Source organism: Paramormyrops kingsleyae, chromosome 5 (assembly GCF_048594095.1).
Source record: "Paramormyrops kingsleyae isolate MSU_618 chromosome 5, PKINGS_0.4, whole genome shotgun sequence".
NCBI lineage: Eukaryota > Metazoa > Chordata > Actinopteri > Osteoglossiformes > Mormyridae > Paramormyrops > Paramormyrops kingsleyae.
In genome coordinates this window covers 14,163,061-14,185,163 of record NC_132801.1, presented here as the reverse complement: position 1 = coordinate 14,185,163, position 22,103 = coordinate 14,163,061, and the positions used below count along the sequence as shown (strand labels likewise).

Below are 22,103 nucleotides of genomic sequence, written 5' to 3'. Positions count from 1 at the left end.
TCTTTGGCCTTCATAAACTCACTTCAGCCACCAATTTGCCAGATCCGGCCTGCCATTGTCAGTCCTCTGTCTCATGTCTGCATCAGAGAGCCAAAACCATGGGTGCCAATTCCACACTGGCATACTACATCAATACCGGCACTAATGACCAGCGCGACATGCTGGGGCATGATTTTATAGCATCACAAGCACACCCTGGTGTCCTACCATCAAGCCTTCATTTGATTTTATTCTTCACAAGGTTAGGGACAGAACAAGAATGGAGGTATTTCACTGAAATCCTTCTGCTCTTTTTTTCAGCCGAAAGTTTTACCTACAGTGCTACATGGATCCACAACAATTTAATCTTCTTTATTGCCTGCTCATTAATCCAGACTCAAGAGCCAAATCCATAATCCAGTACAATGCGGGGGAAAACAAGCGCTTCGTGTCCTGGTGTTCAGAGTTACACTATAAATCAACTGTGTTGGATGATCTGTAGGAAAAGTGTTTTCAAAGTGCCTTTAGAAATTTTCAGGCCTTGGACCTGCCAATTGAATCATGTCCGCCCAACGCATAATAATTTAACAAAGAAACTGAGCATGCAAAATTAATACCGAATTTCAATGGCACTGCAATGATGTGATTTCTAATGGTTAGTTTTAACTTTAAGGTTTAAAGAGGGGTGTCAGGATAGATGTCCGGGCTGGGCTAGCTAGGTAAATCGGAGCAGCTAGAAGGTGAGCCCCTGATCCGTGTCGCACACGTAGCAAACAATGCTCTGTGAGTGAAGTTAAACTGCACTTGACTGTGAGTCCAGTGCTTGACAGTGGCATCTCCCCAGCGACCGGCTTGTCAGAAATGGCTCCGTATTCACCCGGGAGGGAGTGGACAGGAACAGCTGGCTTGTGTTTGGCAGCGGAGCCAGCATGCATCGCGGAAATCTGTGTGACCTGAGCCAAGGCACGCTCTTACCCCAGAGCTGGAGAGGTGCCAGAACGGCAAGCTGCTGCTGGGCCGAGGATTCACCGCGTAGTGTGTAGTGCATAAACACACCCTCTGCTACACACTCCCTCGAATCTTTGATAAACAAACACACAAGTGCGCTCCACAGACAGAGGGCCAACAGTTTATGTAGCCTGCTGAAATTTATATGTCGCTGAATTATAATCTAATTACAAAGATAAATGCACACATCTACTTGTCTCAGTCAGAAACATGAAGGTCATACGTGTGGATACACATTACATCATATTTACATCTGTTATACGGTTGGTGTCGGTTGGACACACATACAGACACAAGCCCACGGGAATGAATTTTTGTCACGCAATTCACAGAGCCAAATTCTTCCAACTCTACTAGTATTTTTATATCCATGTGTAATAGCAGAGAGAGGTTTTTGTGTTGGATTGTTTTTGTTTTTGTGCTGCCCCAAACCTTTTTGTTTAGATGCGAGTGAATGCAGTGTTATTGCAGTAATCCTCTGGCTTTAATACAGGAACATTGGACATGGGAGGTGTAATGGGACATGTGGGCAGTGGGGATCTAAGGTGTTTTGCTGAAAATTCAAAGGAATGTGAAGAGTTTCTGTGAGGTCATGTCTGTGATTTTCAAATCGGATCACTTTGTCACATGACACGTGACAGTGGTGAGTGAAAAACTTGCATGTTTCAAGTCCCACAACAGCATCAAGGAAATACTGCAAATATTGGACATATACAAAAAGGATAAATACCGAACATATAAATAAAAAATAGTGTGCAAATGAATAAATAAGCACAATGTACAGCAATACAGTAATTACTACTGTTAGATGCACGGACACTATGACCAGTGTAGCTTGGCAACACTGGCCTGTGGATAGGCGTATGAATGTGATGTGGATGTGGATGACGGTGAATGGCTTTGCTGGTTTCCCTGTGGTGTGCTTTAACAAGGTGTTTATGGTTTTAGTGAAGTTTTTTTTTCTTGTAATACCATTAACGAAATGACAGAGGAAAAATTCCTGGATTAAGGATTAAAACCTGATACATTGTACCCCCAGCGCATGCCTGCGTGCCTGTTCCTGGTTAATGCTATTATAACAAAGTGTGGGTAATGAGCTGTAACCAGCTTAGCGCTGCAGTAGTGACGGCACCCCAAAGAGCAACTGGCTTGCATGGTGATTTTTATTTTTTATTTTTTTTTCACAAAATTGATTTTTGACTGTTGCACAGGGAGGTTCAGTTGACTCGACACAACCTTACTTCCTTGTCTCAGTTGCTGAGGACGACGCAGATTGCTGGAACTGAGAGAGTAAGCAGGAAGCAGGGGTGTGAGTCAGAGAAAAGTCGATACGTTGTTACCTTATGCCTTGAAAATATTGCATGGACACGATGAATTAATAAATAATTGACAATTAATGAATAAAAAGACTATCATGAATGATATTAAATGATATTATATATTAAATTTCAGGGCTTTCCCTAGCGACGGTAACCATGAAAATATGATTTCTGTGAAGATGATTATTATTTGTTGAATGATCTTTGAAGTTCTCTTGGGTGACTCTTGATTTATTCCTAAAAACCTAATATCAAAATCACTAGATAGGCCATTGATCACCATTAACCTTGCTCTTGATTTTCTGACCCTGTGTGTCGCAACCAGTGTAAATTATATTGGCGATGATATCCAAGAGATCACTGAGAAGGTGTACTGTATACTCAGAAATTCAAAATTTCAGCATTGATTGAAGTATTAGATCTGAAGTGAGAAAAAAAAGAATTTAGTGGACCATGTAATGACCATGCAGGAGTTACTTCCAGATGTCTCTGTGGTACACCTGTTCTGCATAGTTCCTGTGTCTTGCAAAATAAATATGATGCTGTTGGTTCCATTTTGTTAGATTAAATAATTTAAGGCAAAAACATTGGGACTAGTGCCCCTGTGCAACAAGTGAATTATCATGTTATGTATGTTAATACGTGTAAGTGAATAATATATGCAATAATATAATATTACAAGCTCAGTATCGCGGTCCAATAGTAGATAAACACATTGCCGTATTTCCCACTTGAAGACTAAAGGACGGTTTTGCAGCTTATGCCCTGCTTGTCTGCTTCCCCTATAAATATCATGCAGTAGCAGTTCTGTGTTGCACGCTGAGGAATAAATTGTCCAGACCAAATAACCATGTGTAAGTACATCACACATACACAGGCTACACTGTTAGAGTGTTGTCAACCCCAGGTATTAAGGCAACAGTGTGGCTGACTTCCAAGAATCCTGAAGCCTATCTGAGTAAGGTAAACCTTTAGCTTAGTGTCGTGCTATGTCTGGCAGTGCAGGTTCAAATGAACACTCAGTTCAGCACCTTGTACAAACACACGGCAAATCCACGAGACGAGCGAGGAATCAGCCATCCAAACCACAACACACTGACTCAGTCACACACTGACGAGTGAGTAATCAGCTGTCTATAGCAGATGAGTACACACTAGTAAGTGTTTACCTTACTGTCAATACTAGGCTGTCAGACACATATCAGTATCGACCATACACAAATTGAGCATTGAGTTACGGTCTTTCCTGCTAATGCCTTTTAACCCTCTTTGTCAATTGCACACTCATACTGGATTGAGGCCTTACATATAGTAATATAATAAACAGTAATTTCAAGCTGCTTTTATGTAAACCAGTCTTTACCTCCCACACATCATTTACGTGTCTAGAGAGATACATAAATTTAAATAATTGTACATTTAAATGTGTGGTCCTTTAACAACTTGCAGATTTTGCTGTTGAGAGTGGCATGGACGGTGCACCTTCACAAGACAATACAATTGTAGATAAGACGACATTGGAATAACACGATATTGCAGCTTCACTCCACGGGAGCCCTGTGTATTACTGTCAGTAAATTACAGCCAGATAGCCTTACACTAGTGATATGCCACAAGATCTTCACAGAAAAAATGCGGAGGCTGTCTTACAACGTAGATTACAGTGCAGTTACACATCTGTGCTATAAATACATATATATGTATGACCCTGCATAGGAGAAACGGGTATGAAAATTGATTGAATGAATGTATAAAAATACACGGTTACACAAATGTTCAAAGCAAAACCCTCCCTTTGTTTTAAAAAAAGAAAACTGATAAAAAATACAATAAAAAGAAAAATACTGCACGGATTTGCACAGCTACCGGGTTTGTGTGTTCTCCCTGTGTTGCACGTTTCCTCCAAGTACCTCATAGTGTATTACTGTGTGTGTGTGTGTGTGTGTGTGTGTGTATGAGCGGGTTTACCTATTGTGTGTGTGTGTGTGAGCGGGTTTACCTATCCTTATGGGGACACAATGTCCCCATAACGTGATAAATATCCGTTTTTTTTCCCTTATGGGGACCGGTTTCCTGGTCCCCATAAGGGAGAAAACTATTTTATAAAAAACGGTGACTGCTATGAAAAAACTAAAAATGCAAAAACTCTTGTATTTTGTTTGGTTACTTATGGTTATGGTTAGGGCAGGGTAGAGGTTAAGGTTGTCATAGTTAGCGTTAGCATTTTTCCCATTGAAATGAATGAGCGGTCCCCATAAGGATATGTTTACCCTACATGCGCGTGTGTGTGTGTGTGTGTGTGTGTGTGTGTGTGTGTATGTGTGCGCACACACCCTGTGCAGGGCGTTCCGTAGCCCTGTGCCCTGTGCAGTCTCGGATAAGCTCCATCCCATCTCACCCCTAACGAGTAGAGGGACGTACTGTGATCCCATTTGCAAAATAAAACTAAACATTTATTTGCACAATTTGCTTAATCTCTTCAGTATGTTAAAATGTTTAAATATATAAGGCTTCACTAGCTGTGGAGATCAAGGGCATGAGAGTCTGTTGCCGAGTCTGGGATCAGCTGTATTTTTTTTCTTTCTTTTTTGCCTTGGTTTTTCTCAAAATTTGGAAAAATAAAGCTTGATCGAACATGAACCGCAGTGGTGCAGTAAATCTGTTTAAGACAACACATAGTTCACCATTTACTATACTAGATAGTATACTATAGAAGACAAGGATTACCTTTTTGTTTTACTGTGAGTATTACGTTTACACCTCAGAAGAAACCCCTTATTTTTAAAGAAGATCCTAAAAATGTAAAAATCTTCCTGTTGCAATTATTATCTTCATTGCAAAAGAGCTTCGTTGTTACATTTTACCATAATGAGATGCAATGTAGTATTAGTGTCCTAGTCTTGTGCTCTGGATCAGGGGCTTAACATGTCTTCGCATCCTTAAAAATGTACAGCACCTGATGGAACATGCCTTAGGCATTTCTCATCCTTGTAATATTTCCTCAAACAGTACTTTGCTGACATACTCCATGCTTCAATTATTTTTGGAATTGCACCCTGTCTGATTAATCATTCATTGTATCCTCCCGTTGAGATCACATGTCAGAGAAAGTAAGGTCTAGACATCAGTGGTTAAATGCATTAAAACGCTTTGCTGTCAGTGAAACACAAACATTCCTTAGCTGTTGAGTCAGAGCTGAGACACGGAAGCTATTAATGTTCACAATTAATGCTTTTGTCAGCCCACCAACACAAAGCAGGTCCGCTGTTTGTTTTGGCAGCTCACGGTGTAATGAAGTGTACCTTCGCATATTACTCCTCAGATTAAATCGGCCAGTGTCTGGGCTCTGCTTTTGACAAGAGAAGAGGTGCCTTTTGACTTTCTAACATGCTTTATTTTTTGCGTTTATCTCTCGAGCGCAACGGAATCACTGCCGTTTCCGACAGTTAACATGCAATCAGGCTGCAGGGGCCTTACATGACGCTCCACCTCGTGAATTTTAATTGGGATGGTGGGTGGATAGTTCTGGGGCAAAGTGACACCGAAAAATTATTTCATATTTATGCATTCTTATGCTAATGTAATTTCATTCTCTGGCCTCTAGTGGCGCGACAGACTGCTGAAATGAAGATGCTGAGGCAAGGATGGTTACTGGGACAGTGTCCTCTGATAGCTCCATTTTACCACAGACTTTGCCCCCTCTGCTTTTATCACCACAGTGCCCTTATTACACATCTAATGTTGCAAAATGTTCTGTGTTACATATATATATAGGGCCACTAATGACTGGTGAATGGACTTATTGTTGCATATATGGCAAGAAAGCAAACATTATTATATAAGAATACACATTGTAAACATATCTGCAATGCTAATTACATGTCAGCCATTAAAGCCTTCTGAAGAATGTAATTGCTATTGGTGGAATTTAGTTTAGAAATCAATTACAGTCCTTATTTTAAGGGATGCTTTCAAGGGCTTTTTTAAATAATTTTGATCTTCACAATGTTTTAATATTGTGGAAACATTAGTGTTAAAAACACCGTGCCATGGCATGCACCCGCACACAATGCAGATCCTCGCTTGTCAGTCCCATAGCCATGATGCCACCGTGACAGATGCTGTACGCGAGTCGTTCCAAGATGCCGCCTGAAAGTGATTGTAAGGAGCTACTGGATTATTAAAGTGTTTCCCTCCTGTTCTTAAGCTTATTGGTGTTTGCGACACATCTTGCATGGTTCTGTCTGAACTCACTGTGGACAACATATTCACGTGGAATTCAAGTACATGGACTCCTTACCTTAATGTTGCTGGTTCAAGTGCCTGCTTGAGCATGGCAAACAACTTGAATTGCGCCAGTTCTAAAACTGTATGAAAAGTTCTGTTTTATAAAACAAATGGAAACTAAGAATTTGTTACGATAATACAATGTACTTCTTCAGTTTAAATTGTAAGAGGAAGGCATAAATAAATGGTTCCCTGTGACTGATGAGCTTTGGTAATCTAAACCCCCTGTCTGGCAGGCAAGTGTGGGAGACTGGGGGTGCTTCCCCACCTGTCCCTTTTGGCCAAACGATGTCCCCATTTTGAGGTTTAAGTGCCCCTTTTTGAAAACTGACGACCACGCAGAATTTGCCGAGGCAGAACCACCCCCCCCCCCAACCTCCTCTGTTCAGGCGGCCCCCAGCCTCCGCTCCACAAGATGTACCAAGGGGGACCCCCAGCCTCCGCTCCACAAGATGTACCAAGTGGGACCCCCAACCTCCACTCCACAAGATGTACCAAGGGGGACCCCCAGCCTCCGGTCCACAAGATGTACCAAGGGGGACCCCCAGCCTCCGCTCCACAAGATGTACCAAGTGGAATCCCCAACCTCCGCTCCACAAGATGTACCAAGTGGAATCCCCAACCTCCGGTCCACAAGATGTACCAAGGGGGACCCCCAGCCTCCGCTCCACAAGATGTACCAAGGGGGACCCCCAGCCTCCGCTCCACAAGATGTACCAAGGGGGACCCCCAGCCTCCGCTCCACAAGATGTACCAAGGGGGACCCCCAACCTCCACTCCACAAGATGTACCAAGGGGGACCCCCAGCTTCCGGTCCACAAGATGTACCAAGGGGGACGCCCAGCTTCCGGTCCACAAGATGTACCAAGGGGGACGCCCAACCTCCGCTCCACAAGATGTACCAAGGGGGACGCCCAACCTCCGGTCCACAAGATGTACCAAGGGGGACGCCCAACCTCCGCTCCACAAGATGTACCAAGGGGGACGCCCAACCTCCGCTCCACAAGATGTACCAAGGGGGACCCCCAGCTTCCGGTCCACAAGATGTACCAAGGGGGACGCCCAACCTCCGCTCCACAAGATGTACCAAGGGGGACCCCCAGCTTCCGGTCCACAAGATGTACCAAGGGGGACGCCCAACCTCCGCTCCACAAGATGTACCAAGGGGGACGCCCAACCTCCGCTCCACAAGATGTACCAAGGGGGACCCCCAGCCTCCGCTCCACAAGATGTACCAAGTGGGACCCCCAGCCTCCGCTCCACAAGATGTACCAAGGGGGACCCCCAGCCTCCGCTCCACAAGATGTACCAAGGGGGACCCCCAACCTCTGGCCAGAAACATTTTTGCAACCTCTGGTCTCCAGTCAGTAAAATTTACTGAGAGTGACCCTACAATCTCCAGCCGGCAAAATTTACCCTAAACCACCCGTAATAAAACCACGCATTTTAACGAACACCCATGTTCTTTGAGCAGACAGCTGTACCCTGGTCAGTTTTTGCTAATTACAGCATATATGAATCATTTGCAGGCTTCAAAGGCTTTATACACGGCTTGAAAGCATTTTCCTGTGAACCTGCAGCAGTCAGTAAATTCTCCCAGCTATTTTCATTCTCTTCACACCATTTGTATTATCAAATATTTATAAGGTTACCTGTCATTCATCAAAGTTCTTCTGTCTCTTTTTCTCTGCCCCAAGCAGAAGTTATTCAAAAACTCCTGTTCTGACTTTTCTAAGGTGCAGTTGTGTTTGATGCAAGCCACTGATCAAACATATATTCGGCATTGGCCCAGCGGCCTCCCAGCTATGTGAGCAAACTATACACCTCTCCAATGTCTTCTGCCACTCCCCCTTTCCTATGAAACAAAATGAGGTGAAGGGATATCTGCACCATCTAGACAAGAAACATGGAATTACATTAAAAACTCTTAAAAGATTGGTTGGCTTCAGAGAAGAACCAGGTGGAGGCTATAATACTAAACTATACCAAAGGCATCCTCAGACGATGCTAAGATGATGATGATAGGGGCTAATATGTTAATTAGTTACTTAGCAGTTTCTGCCTAATAGCTGTTAGTCTGTTTATTTTCATTTGCAACCTTTTGTCTTATGAAGTGCTTTTGGCATTTTCCCCATGTAATCTGCAGCTGTATCAGTAATACCCCTGCTGCAGTTTCTCATTTTAATTTTGCATATCTTTTTCTCTGTGCTTTGTAAGAATTGTGTCTGCGGCCAGACAAACAACCCCATAACCCAAGCTGAAGTGGATTCATGAGTGAAAAGAAGCATTCATAACTTCCTCTTTCAACAATGCAGTCTTCTTTTGTCTTTCTGGCCCTGAAAATTGCATTAGTCCCAACCTTTTCATGTTCATCCTTCCCTTTTTCTCCAGCTACATATACAATAGAACGTGATACACTCCTAATGGAGAGGGTTGGTGTTAATTCACCAAAAAGGCTATTGAGTGATCCGAGGAGGTGGTGTTAGATCAGAGGCAGCTCGACCAAGGTGAGCTGACTGACCTGATGAGTCAATACGTAAGAGCCCCCCCCCCCCACAGCTTCATGGCCTTCCTCACCTATTCTCACTCATCAGAAGCTGCCTGTGTGTGTGTGTGTTTTTTTCCCTAGTTGTTTCTGCTGTTGCGTGATCTCCAGCTCCCTGTCAATCTGGTCTTGCTATGAATCTGCGGTAGTCAAAGCTGTCAGGAGAACCTGACCACATTCTTCAAAATAAGGCAGCTTCTTCAGCGTCACTGAAGCTTCTGAGGTGATGCAAGATGCGTCTGTGAATGATGGATAGACGTACTGCTCATACAGCCATTTATTTTATTATGTAAATGTCTGTGCGTTCTCCAGTTGACAGGAAACAAGAAATAACTGCAAAAATGTGGAACAACTTCAGACAACAGCAGAATAATAGAGATGGGGTGGGGTGGGCTGGGGGGTCTTGATTGATCATGCACTGATTTATTTTTCACTACTGTTTTCAACCCATCTGTAAAGAAACTATTGTCCAAATAACTAAACCTATTTATTTGCTTAATATTGACCCACCAGTCTTTGAAATATAGCCAAGCCTTCCATGTAAAGAAAGGTGAAAGTAGCCCACATTTTAATTTTATAATTAGACTGTAAATCTCTTTGCTGTGCCACAGAGAAATGTAGACCTCTCTCCACTTCATAAGTTCACTGGTCTCAGCATTTTTTTCTTAAATAAAATAAAATAGGAGTTCACTGTTTGCCATAAAGTAAGCAACTTTGCCACATTTAGGAGCCCTTTGACAACCATTTGGGAAATTACTCTAAGGACTCTGGAACTCGTCATGGCCTTTATAAGCAATGTTGTGGTTAAACATTGGATTATCCCAACCATACCCTGCTATTTTTCATTATTCATTTTGCATAATGTTGAGTTGGACATTTTTTTAATTAGAATTGATAGCCACATTGACAACCATAACAGTCATATTGACTGTACGCCTTTTGAGTGTGGGGCTGCATGGTTCATCGTAAACTGCTGTTGTGTTTTATGCTGCTCTCACAAAGTATATAAGCAGAAGCACAATGAGTATGCATGAGAGTTGAGGCAATGTTCAATGTTTGCTTTTTATTGCTAATAACAGTCAGCTCTAGGTTTTTTGGGGCCTTAGGCGTGATGTTGTCCAAGGGCCTTCACTCCCACCAGGACTGCTGAATTTTTGCGATGGTGAAATTCCGAGGACAGGATCCTGCATCACTTCCTGCCTAGGGCTGGTTAAACAGAAAATCATCGCCAGTCGTTCTTTTCATGGATACTGTGGTCTGTGTGGGCTGGTAGCCTAATGCCACGTTTGCTGGGCACATTTCTTCTAATATTAGTGTGTTAGGTATTTAAGCATCATATTACACATGATGCATGCCGAGATTTGAAAATTGTTTATGCAGTACGATATTTATTTGTAACATATACTTAAACTGAATTCCTGGTTTTCAGGAACAATGTTGCCTTAAGCTGCTTGTTTAAGAATTTTGAAGAATTTACAATTGTAAACAAGTGTTACAATTGTTACAAGTGCAAAATATAAACTATTGCTAGTACATTGCAGTGTGTAGCTAGGGGCTAAAACACTGGAACTTCAAGGAAACACTGTAAAATAATGCATGCTTCCACAAGGTAAAATTCATATTCTATTGGAAATCCCCACGATGAATCCATCTTGAATCAGATATCAGCAGTGTTTTTGATCAGCTCTATGGAGGGTGCAAGTCTTTGCAGAGCTGAAAAATTCAGCGAGCTGTGCAGCTCAAGGCAGACCTACTGCATGCAATATACTAGTTTGTTTTGGCCGCGTTTAATCTGCCGTCACAAATGGCGGTTTGAACATCTTGTCTTTAGAACAGTTGCTATTACTTACTTATGCCGTCAAATGCACCAGCCGCAGGCCGAGAACAGGGGGGTGGGGGGCATCATCCCCTACACATGCAAAAATATGTAATTGCCCCCAATCTTTTGCTAAAGAGATGAGTGCACATGATATGTGCCCCTACCCACTTTTGATGTAATAACTATGCCCCTAACCCAAGCCTACTACTGTTCCAACATGCTGCTGTATGCTGGTTATTAATTTGCCAATTCAGAGGGCAGCTCCGCACTTCTTTTCCTTTTTAATTTGCTGAGCACCACGCACAGAAGAATCTGATATTTTATTCATCGGCATCACCGCTCCCTTGCCCTAATGAAAAAACACAAATCTCGCCATTTAATCAAACGCATTATCGTTTTACCTTGATCCAGTGGTCTCCACACTGTGCAGGCGACAGTATTAAAAAGGTTCATGGTTGCTAAAACCACGACACCTGCGGGGAATTTGTAACAAACCAACAAAGCCGACGACCTGGCGGGGAATTTTAATCACCTGGCGGTGCCTAGGAATGCAAAAGAGTGGCATTCTCCGACACATTTTATTAAATACCTCGCATTGTGTTGCCACATGAATGGCAAAGGGCAAAACGGCAGAATGCTACAGGATGTGATTGAGTTACATAAGCAATCTGCCTCTGCAAACCACCCTGTTTGTTCTCAGTTTCGAAACCTTGCAATGCTACAGAGTGATGTGCCACAAACACGACATTTTGTGAACTCGTGTCATATTATGTGCCAATGGCTCAGGGTGTCTGTGTTATGCGGTATGTGAGAGTAAGTCAAGAAAACTGACATTGGTATTTGAACAGCGAGAAGATTTTTATCATTAAATATATCTGTCTGTCAGAGGTAGCCGTTGAGGTATTTCTGTGATTGAATAATGAAACAAGTAACTTTGAAATAACGCTATACAAAAGTTTTATTTTCATTTAATTTGGAAAAATTCCCTATTGTAATATTGCACAATGTATTATCTTCTTACCTCAGTGTTTTTCAGCCACTACCCACCACTCTGTGCATACCTGTGCATTTGCTTTTTGCCATCACAATGTCAATCTGATATGGATGCAGCTGTTCTTAGCAGAGATGTTTTTTTTCTTTATGTAAACTACAATCAGAAAAGTGTCAAGGATCCGGGCGGATTTGGGGCGATGGCGAGGCACTATGCAGGCTGAACAGAAATGTGGACGACCCACTTGCGGCTCAGAGGAACAGAAGGGGTTTATTGAACAAAACAGAAAACACTACAAACAAAAAAAGACCTCGAGGGGTCAGAACTAAAAGGGATAAGCAAAGACTAATTTCCAATCGGGTCAGGGTAACAAAGGGTAGGCAGGGAGGCTACAAATAACAGAACATCCAAACTCCTTCCCTCCTTCCCTTCTTCCCTCCTTCCCTCCTTCCCTCCTTCCCTTCTTCCCTCCTTCCCTTCTTCCCTTCTTCCCTCCTTCCCTTCTTCCCTCCTTCCCTTCTTCCCTTCTTCCATTCATTCATTCATTCATTCATTCATTCATTCATTCATTCACCAAACAGCAAACCAACAACAATGAACCACTGGGGAACTGAAATCAGGCAGGAATTTAAATATGAAAACTGAACTGGGTAACGAGACAGCAGGAGTGAGACATAGACAATTAACCAATCGGGGAGGGTGCAGGACAACGAGCAATCAGGAAAACACACAAGGGCAGGCACAAGAACAGGCAACAGGTGGAACTAATTAACTCAGGGACTGGGAGGGGAAAACTAAGACACTGACAGAAACAAGGAAACCACTAGAAACAAGGAATCTACACTAAGGGAATAACAGATAGATAGAAACAAAAGCACAGGCATAAAGAATGAAACGAAAACCAAATACAGTGGTACCTCAGAACTTGGGTTTGAATCCTAAAAAGTTCGAGTAATGATCAAATTTTCCCCAAAAGAAATAATGGAAAACCAATTAATTGGTTCCTAGCCCGAAATAATTACACCTAAATATGTTTTTTTTAGCATTCAAACACAAAATGAACAGGATAAAATAAGAAGAGCATTTTTTTCTTAATGGCTTCCAAAACGATAAAGACTGTACCCCAACATTACGTACCCCTGTCCTGCCCCGATCGTCTGAGCCTTCCGTGTGCCACGCCCCCTCGTTAACCTCGTGTGGAATCCCTGTGTGATCAGCTGTTTCTGGTTGTTGTCATTAGTCTTCTGTATTTAGTCCGCGTTTCAGTTTGTTGCCCCAGTCCAGCCATTGTAACGTCATTGTGTTGTTCTGCCTGTTCTGAATTAAACCCTGTGTTTCCCGATCGCTTGAGTCCTGTCCCTGCTTCCCTGGTCCAGGCTTGGCAGATCGTGACAACCCCAAGCCATGTCCCAACACTGCTCCAACACGAGACTATGCCATGCGGTCCATTGTTTATTTTTATTATTACTCTGTATTCGTTAATTTGTTCGTAAATCGCAACTTTTAGGTTGTAACATTTGTACAACTATTGCATAACTTTTTGGTGAGCAATGGCTACCAAAATGATATAAAGTACAGTGTATTACCTCATACAGTATTTTCAATAAAAAAAAAAAGCACTATCACCAACAAACAATGCTATCACAGCGAATGCGAGGCTGAGACTGAATCGTTACCCTTTGTTTCCGCTGACAGACATGCCGCGTGACTCATTTCCCTGCACGTACAAGTTATCTTAGGTCGGCATTCACAGTTTGACTTCTGAGATTCAGATCGACTTCTAGGTCATTTTTTTTTTAACTGGTTGGTTCGACTTTTAAGAAATTTGAGTTCTAATGAGTTTGAGAACTGAGGTACCACTGTAGAAATCACAAAAAATGAAACACTAGGGAACGAAATACAAAAACAGAGGAGGCAGGATTTAAACACGCGACAAAGGGATGTGCGCAACACATTGAGCCATGCAGCTGACAGGGAGCAATGGAAACACAAAGACTGACAGGAGGGACAGGATGGCCAGCGACGCCTGCAGGCCAAACAGGGAAGGGACATAAAAGACAAACAACAGGAGCTGACCCTAACAAAAAGGGCATCTTTCCAAAGTGTTTTACTTTTTCAACACTGTTTCTCAAATCTTAATTGAGAGCTAGTTTCTGTACAGTTGATGAATAAAGCTCATTTTAATGACTCGCTTAATAAAATTGTTTTTAACCGAAACAGATGGTGTAAAATTGCCAAATGCACTACATCGTTGTCCAGATAAACAGCCCCGTGTGTATTTTTGTCTGGTCATTTTTTTCCTTCTTATACTATGCAGAGGAGATTGGAAAGAATTACAGTCATTAGATATATCTGGAAAGATGAACTCCCACACAGACCGGTTGCTGAGCACCGTGAAAGACTGGCGGATGGTTCATTTTGTCCAAATACTGTATCATATCCTGGTCTTGAAAATGCCATTTTTGCTCTTGTGTATTCAATAATTTTGAGAAAAAAACACTCAGCAAGCTAGGGTGACACAGTTTTTCAGTATTTTTGAATGCAACAGTCTGCTCTCGTTCCGCATGCTGCAAAATCAGTCCAATGCACCCAGTCCATTGTTCTTTTATTGGCAGCTTCGATCAGCACTGAAAGTTCACGGGGTCACTCTTGTCTTTAAATGAGTCACTATGTAGGAAGTTCTAATCTCCACAATCGATGAATATGTGTTACCGGTATCGTGCTCTTTTATTTTCTTCCTACCCATCTTCCAAACACTTATGTAGTGCAGGGCCCCAGGGAACCAGAACCCGACCCAGGAAGCATAGGGTACCTGACAAGGGAAACCTCTGATCAGGATGCTAGTAATTGTGAACAGGGCGCGCACACTTACACACTATGGGAAATCTAGTGCTGCCATTTACAGTAGGATAACCAAGTATCTATCGACTAGTGGAGGAAGACAGAGTACGGAGAGGAAACCTCACAGCAACCAGCCGACCAAGTGTGAGAGCCAAAGCCCCAATGATGGAGATGCCAGTGAGCCACCATCATGGCCTTTATTGTTTTTTGACTGAAAGAAAAAAAAAATCATCGGAAGTTTTATGAGTCATAATAACGCAGGCTGATATTTTAAAAGCACCCATTCTTCTACCACTTATGCCAGCCAGGTCACACCTAGGATGGGATACTGGTCCATCACAGATCTCACATGATGAGCAACTTAGTGACAGCAGTTACCCTAATCGAATGTCTTTCAGGATACTTGTGTGACATGGGGCACATCCCACACACCCATGGTGAGGGGGGGATTTAAACCCCCAACTCTGGAAGGGGGGGGATGGGGGGGTGCAGGTATGTGGTAACAGTGCTACCCAGTGAGCCATGCTGCCCCATCTGAATGCTATAAACACCACAGATTACACTCTACAGGTTTTTCCTTCTGATTCTATGTCTTAGTCAACTGTCATTTTTGCTCAGCATGAATAGAGCAGGAGATATAGCTAGGCAATTCCGGTAATTTGAATTTGTCAGTGCAATGTATTATGCTTTGCATAAATGTAGCAACGCAGCAAAACATCCACTCTTTTGATATTGTATGAATTATTACAAATCATGGCCAGAAAATGAAGAATAGCTTCTCGCTTATTAGACCGAATCTTCAGTTTTAATCACCACTCAAAATGCATAAGCAATAATTGATGTCAGTCTATTAACATTAACACTTTACACACATGAAGGAATACAAATGGAAGATAAAACATATTTCATGGTTTCAGTACGTGCCAAAGGCACAAAAAAAGACAAAGAATTTTGATTCATTTTTTCATGTTCTGTGTTAAATGGTAAACTCAATCTGAACACCTATAACAAACAGAGGCCACTATGAAAAATACTGTATGCTGGTTTTCCTTTTTGATTTCAAATTTTTTTTTTAAGTATCTCTTGAAGCAAAATTTCCTGCCCTAACTATGATTTGGCAGCGCTTCATCTTAATATTGTAACTTTCTCTAGCTATTTGAAATTGCAATAATTTATTTAACAAATTGTTTCAAAATTATGTTAATTAAATAAACATGGTTTCACACGATATTTTGCAAGGCCACAAGTCAATGTCATATTTATATTTAATAAACAAAAATTAAATTTTAATTAGCATGTAGTTGTTTACATAACTGCGGTTAAAATGTCTCTGGTAGGTTTTTCCATAAATGTAATCTTGTTATGTAGCTCTGTCCGAAATGGGCAGTGTTTGTGTGTGTATTACACATGTTCATTTAAATGTTATGGCATTCTGGATGTGGTCTGAATTGGCCACATTCATAATGCAGAGGGGGTCATTTTTTCTCATCTCTTCCCGGACAGTGTCTTGTAAGCCAAGGTAACTCCACACAGTGGTAATCTTTGTAAATGCCACAATACTTTCTTTGCTATACCTATTTCAATTTTAATTCTAGGTCTCTCTCCCACACCCTCTCCTGCTCTCTCCCTCTCTTACTCTCTCCATCCCCTTTCAAATCATTGATTTTTCAGAGGTTCTATAAAATATTTACGATGTGTGGGCAGGGTCCTTTCTCTGGGAATTTGGAGAGGGAAAATCATTTTGAAGGCAAGTGCTAAAAGGGAAAAAAGAACGAACAAGATAAGAGCCATGCAAGGCCTGCTAGAGGTCTGCTCAGAATATCAATGCTTCTTCTTAAAACTACTTTGGAATATAAATAAATAAACACAGGCAATGATAAAGATCATTATTCATAGCCATTGTATCATTGCGTTTTCCCGTCATAAGCTCAGATCCAATCATCCCTTTGCTCAATTCTGAGTCTTTACATTTGATTGTATGCTCCACTTGTTTTTTTAACTTCCCGGTGTTGATGTAGCATCATCCTTTCTGCTCTCAGGCTTTGTTTTTTGTGGATGGTCTGATCCCACAACTGATATGTAATCCTGTTATGGTCAACGATTCCTGATTGAATCACTTAAAGTCTGATTTCTCAATTATGTATATAATCAATCTGTATTACAGAATTGCACTGTTGGGTAGCACTTCCTTACAAAAGAGCATGACAGATTTGGTCAGTCGCTGTCCCATACTTATTGATATGTTGGTGAGATTCACACGCCTTCCAGAAAATCCGGCCAGCTTATAGGACAGCTGTCAAAGTACTGATGATCAGTGCTCCTTTTCTTCTTATGATTGTGCCCCCTACAGGTGGGTGGGACTATGTACAATACCGGGCGTCACGTCTCTCTGCGCCTTGATAAAGAGCATCTGGTGAACATCTCTGGTGGGCCAATGACCTACAGCCACCGGTTGGAGGAGATCCGGCTACACTTCGGCAGCGAGGATGGCCAGGGCTCTGAGCATCTCCTCAACGGACAGGCCTTCTCCGGGGAGGCAAGTGTCACCTAGACAGCATTTATCAAATATTCATTAGCCTTAACCTGAGAGCTGCAGTTCCATGAGAACAGACACTGAAGCCTGTCTTAGGTTGCATGCTGTTACGTCATCATAGCTACATGAATGTGGCAATAACCACTACCATCCTAGTGCTGCCTTTAAATGGATTACAATATCGTTGTGTGTGACACTAAAGGGGTGAATTACCAAAAGTGCACAGCACCTACATTGCTGATGCAAAGCAGCTATTATAAAAGGAAACGCTCAAACGGCATCAGTAACGGAGAATAAGCAAGGATTAAAAGAGCTAATTAGTCTTGGGGGTGATTAAATGGGTGAGCTGAACCTAGGATTGGGAATTCAGCCAGGGCACAGGAGTTAACACCTCCTCGGCTTGTGACAAATGCTGCGGGACTCCTAATGGGGGCCGTGAGCGAAGACCTCACCTCTCGCATCTCATTCCAAATAAACAGACATCAATCTGTTTCACTCGGAAGGAGTGTCCCAGCCGTGTGTGTGGACATTAAGGCAGTAACCACCACAGTCCCTGCAGCATTCATCATTTGATACAATTATGATTCCGTTAATCCGATGCATTTTTCTTTCAGGCTAATAAGAACAACAGCAATTTGCATAGTAACAGAATAATTGTGGGCTTGACAGGCAAATTTATTGTAATTAAACATAATCCTTTATTTTCCCTTAATAGCAGCCAGCTGATATTTAAATAATAATAAAACCAGAGTGCCAACTTCATCAGAGCTTTGTGACCTGTGACCCATTCGGAGGATGCCTGCTTGCACTCCTCTATTGTTTGTTTAAAAAAAAGTTCATTATAGATCCTGTTCCTGTCTGTCTGCCATATTTTTTTTATCTAAATTGTTCACCATTGCCATTTTCGCTGTGTAGAAATGTATTGCTTAATAGGCATTTTAATCAAAAGTGATTATTTTACCCATTTTTTCAGCTAAATCTTTTACTTACGGAGTTCAGGCTAGAGCAGAGTGCAGGAGATCGCTCTCTGGGACCTAAGTCCACTGCTTTCATTTTTAAATCACTCATCTCTTAATCCTGCAGATAGCTTGGTGATAACCTTCCCTGAGAAATCTGTGGTTATCGACGGCATTGTGTGGTGTTTATAACTCAAGGGCCTGAATTCTAACGCGACTGAGGATCTTTCAGCCGTTGAAAGGTCTTCATCTCTTAGAACCTCTAGGCTGAGAGGGAAAGCCATGGGCTTAGCCGCAAATCAAAAAAAACAAAAGTTATAGGACTGAGCGGCATGACACATACACAGTAGGGCATTTTAAATTCATTGTCTCAGCTTTGTTGTAAGCCAGTATCGGGAGTGCCGTAATCAGTATCCTCATAGTTACTAGGAAGAAAATTAGAATGTAACTATAAGTTTGAATAATTAGGTAAAATTGGAATTCTAAAGTGCTTCCAAACAAATATACATACAGGTTGCATTTTGTATTCCCTTGATTGGGGAACAAAGCAAAAATTATTAAATATCAAAAACACACTATGCCACCTTCCCCACGCCCCCCGGATTTAGAGCCATGTTTTGTATGCAGGGCTTCACTACACAGAAGCCACTAGATTCTTGCAAGCATCTGCAGAGAGACTAATTCCCTGTTCTTTTCTTGCTCAAATTTATTTGGAAATGAGAAAAAAATAAATACAAAATAAGGGTGGCGGGACCGATTGTTGATTAACATAAGGCGAAGTTGCTTATTCACAGGACGAGCGGCGAGGTGTGTTGAGGGCAACTACACTACGAAGAGCTCGTTGGCCATACTTCTGGAAATGAAATGCCATTGGAGTAATAGGTGTTAAAATATTCAAAGTATTACTCAGGATCTCATTATGTTCTAGGCATAGCATCCCCCCCCCACTGTCAATTTATCCGTTCCTGTGAGGGCCGGCCTGGAAACCTATAATCTGAAAAAGAATCTCATCAGCCGGTCTGACGGTTCATAAATACTCCATAAACACTCCCTGTACAGAATCTGTGTGCATCCACACAGCGTGCCGCCCAACAGGGCAAAACAATCGGGCAAATCTACCATAACCAGCAGGCACATTTTAACCATTCAGAGCCATCTGGAACCCTTAAGTGTGCTTCATAATCATCAAGCTAATACATATACAGAACTGTGCTGTGTGTCCCCCCTACTAGGGCACGGATTTGTGAACTATGGTAATTGAAATATATTTGCTCCCAGTTACGGGAAAGGCCTAGGAATGAGAAGCGCTGTCCCCAGGTTTTGGCCATTATAAAGAGCCAGGCTGCTTTGTTCTGTGGCTCCTTGGTTCAGAACTGCAGATACTTTGATAATAGGGTTCTTTAATGGAAATGACCATTATGAACATACTGTTTCTGTAGCTGTATGGTGGATCAGTGGGTAACATCACTGTTTCATACTTGTAGGGATGGGGCTATGAATCCCTCTATTGACTGTTGTGTGGGTTTACTCCAGGAACTCTGGTTTGTAGTTAAGGTGACTGGTGTATCTGGATTTCGAGTGTGTGTGTGTGTGTGTGTGTGTGGGTGGGTGTGTGGGTGGGTATGTACCCTGTGATGGTCTGGTATCCCATCCAAGGTGTAACCCCTCATACCCTCGGCTGCCTAGGATGGAATCACCCCCCATCATCACCATGACAGGGGCGGAGCCAAAGGGGTGGCAGGGGTAGCAATTGCCACCCCCAACAGAGCCCTTGCCACCCTGCTGGAGATAGTAAACGTTAAAATATACAAATGAGGAGATTGGGCAAAGATTTGAGCAGAGAACTGTAATTTCCGAGAGCCCCTGAAGGCATCCTGACGCAGCAGTACCCTGTGCGTGCTGCTTACTGACATGTCATTGGCTAAAAGCTCCGGCAGCGGCACGCGTACCTACATGATCCAAAACACAGCCGCGGTATTGATAACAGCAGCAGTTAAGCAGGTATTTATAACATATTACACTGTATTACCTTCCTAATGAGAGGTGGTCACACACTTGCAGTACATAAAAAATAGCAGCATGAAAGCGTTGTGCACCGTCTGCTCCATGTCTCGTTTAAATTAGCCACTAGCTCTGCTCGTGCTGATATAGATTGTCTTTTAGACAGCGTCTTTGTATGTATGTATGTTTTAGTGCACATGCTGAATTATAGTGTTGTTTTATTATTTTAGCAAAACTAGCCCTTGCTTGAAGTCTGTGTGGTAAGTGTATATGTGGAGAACCAGTCATTAGTTTTCCACTACATGTAAGCAGGCTATGCCTGTCATATTAAAGCTTTGAATCAACCTCACTATACTGTAATGTGAGGGTTTAATTAGCTGCCTAGGTTCATTAATTACATTAGGCTTGGTCTTTATGATTGGTGTTTATGATTTTGTAAATGTTTGTGTTTATTCAACAAACATTTACAAACTCATTGTTTATTACGAGAAAAATATTTTTTCCCTTCATTTATCATATTTATATGGACCCCTCTGAGAAACCCTTGCTCACCCTTTGCCCCCCCCCTTAAATAAAAGTCTAGCTCCCCACTGCACCATGACCCTAACAGGGATAAGCAATCAGAAGATTGAAGGATCTTTTTATTTGGCGACTCATACTGTCAACAATATACAGGTCAATAATTACTATGGATTTCTCCTGTAGTAAAAAAAACAATCTGATACTCAAAATTGAAAGATATGTATTTAGTGGAAGCCAAAAAACATATGAACTAGACTGAAGTTCTTTTATGATGAATTACAGAATGGTTTAGGCATAACCGCATTGTACAGAATATGGCACAGCCTGACTATAATCCAGCTTAGTAGCTCGCCATACGTGTAGTAGTTCCTCATGGCCACCCCTACCTTCAGGTGATCCTTATAAATAAATCATACACCTAAACAATCAGTGTCGATACAGCTCAGTCTAATGTCTCCTTGCTTAGTAGTGAGGTTTAGTTTTCCTTAGGTGGTCTGTCTGCATGGTCAGGCATTCTCATGTTTTTTTTTTCTTTTTAACTCCATCTCTGATTTCTTGGTTTCGTTTGGTGCTGAGAACTTATTTGACTGGTTCTCAATCTAACTTTTGGTCCAACCTCTGGTTTCTGGAATGCTGTCTTGCTGACTGCCCAACCTTGTTTAATTCTACGACCATGTTTTTGGTGATACCCAATGAAACTGGCCCTTTCCGGGTCCTTCTTAGCTTCCTCAGCTACGCAGTCAGTGACCAAATCGCTGTCTGCAGTGAACATTTGTAGGTGTGCCGGCAGAACAGGTTAGGACTGACAGGCAGAAGACCAAGCCATGTAGGGGCACCTAAGACACTGTACCATGCTGAGGACCTTGTTAATACATTTTAATTTTCTTTAAGCCCTATTGTCGTGATAATGTCACAAAACCTTTAAGATCCAGTGTGAGTTTTCTATGCTTCTATATTTAAATTATGACTTGTTCAACTAGTACAAAGACTGCATCTTGTGTACCTTTGTTAACCAAAAACGGAGGCGAAAGCTCATGCCGGTGAGACTGAATCACAGACCTTGTATTTGTTTCAGGCATAAATCAGACAGTCTGAGAAATAGCTGGTACTGTCTATTTTTCATCCAGTGATGGATCACTGTATCATAATGTACCTGCAGGCATCCACTTCCAGTTTATGTATGCTTGACAGAGTATGCCACAGAAAACCAAGATTTATTACAAGCTTAAAGTCAGTCAGTAAAGTAACTCATTACAGTATGTTTCACTACAAGGGCCATTTAGGGTTAGCCATAGGTACATC

At 42.0% G+C, this 22,103-nt stretch overlaps 1 protein-coding gene across 7 annotated transcripts in view; it reads left to right on the top strand.

The window, feature by feature from the left end:
• Positions 1 to 22,103, top strand: part of ca10a (carbonic anhydrase Xa) — a 165,697-nt gene that overhangs the window by 125,352 nt on the left and 18,242 nt on the right. For 6 of the 7 annotated variants that reach the window (XR_002842137.2, XM_023845127.2, XM_023845122.2 and 3 more), the window contains one exon: positions 17,140 to 17,325. The exons of the other annotated variant lie outside the window; for it this stretch is intronic. Coding sequence is in view for 5 of the 6 variants with exons in the window: in XM_023845127.2 (XP_023700895.1) it covers positions 17,140 to 17,325 (186 nt within the window). In the remaining variant the exon portion in view is untranslated. The remainder of the gene's footprint in view (positions 1 to 17,139; positions 17,326 to 22,103) is intronic. 7 annotated transcript variants of the gene reach the window in all.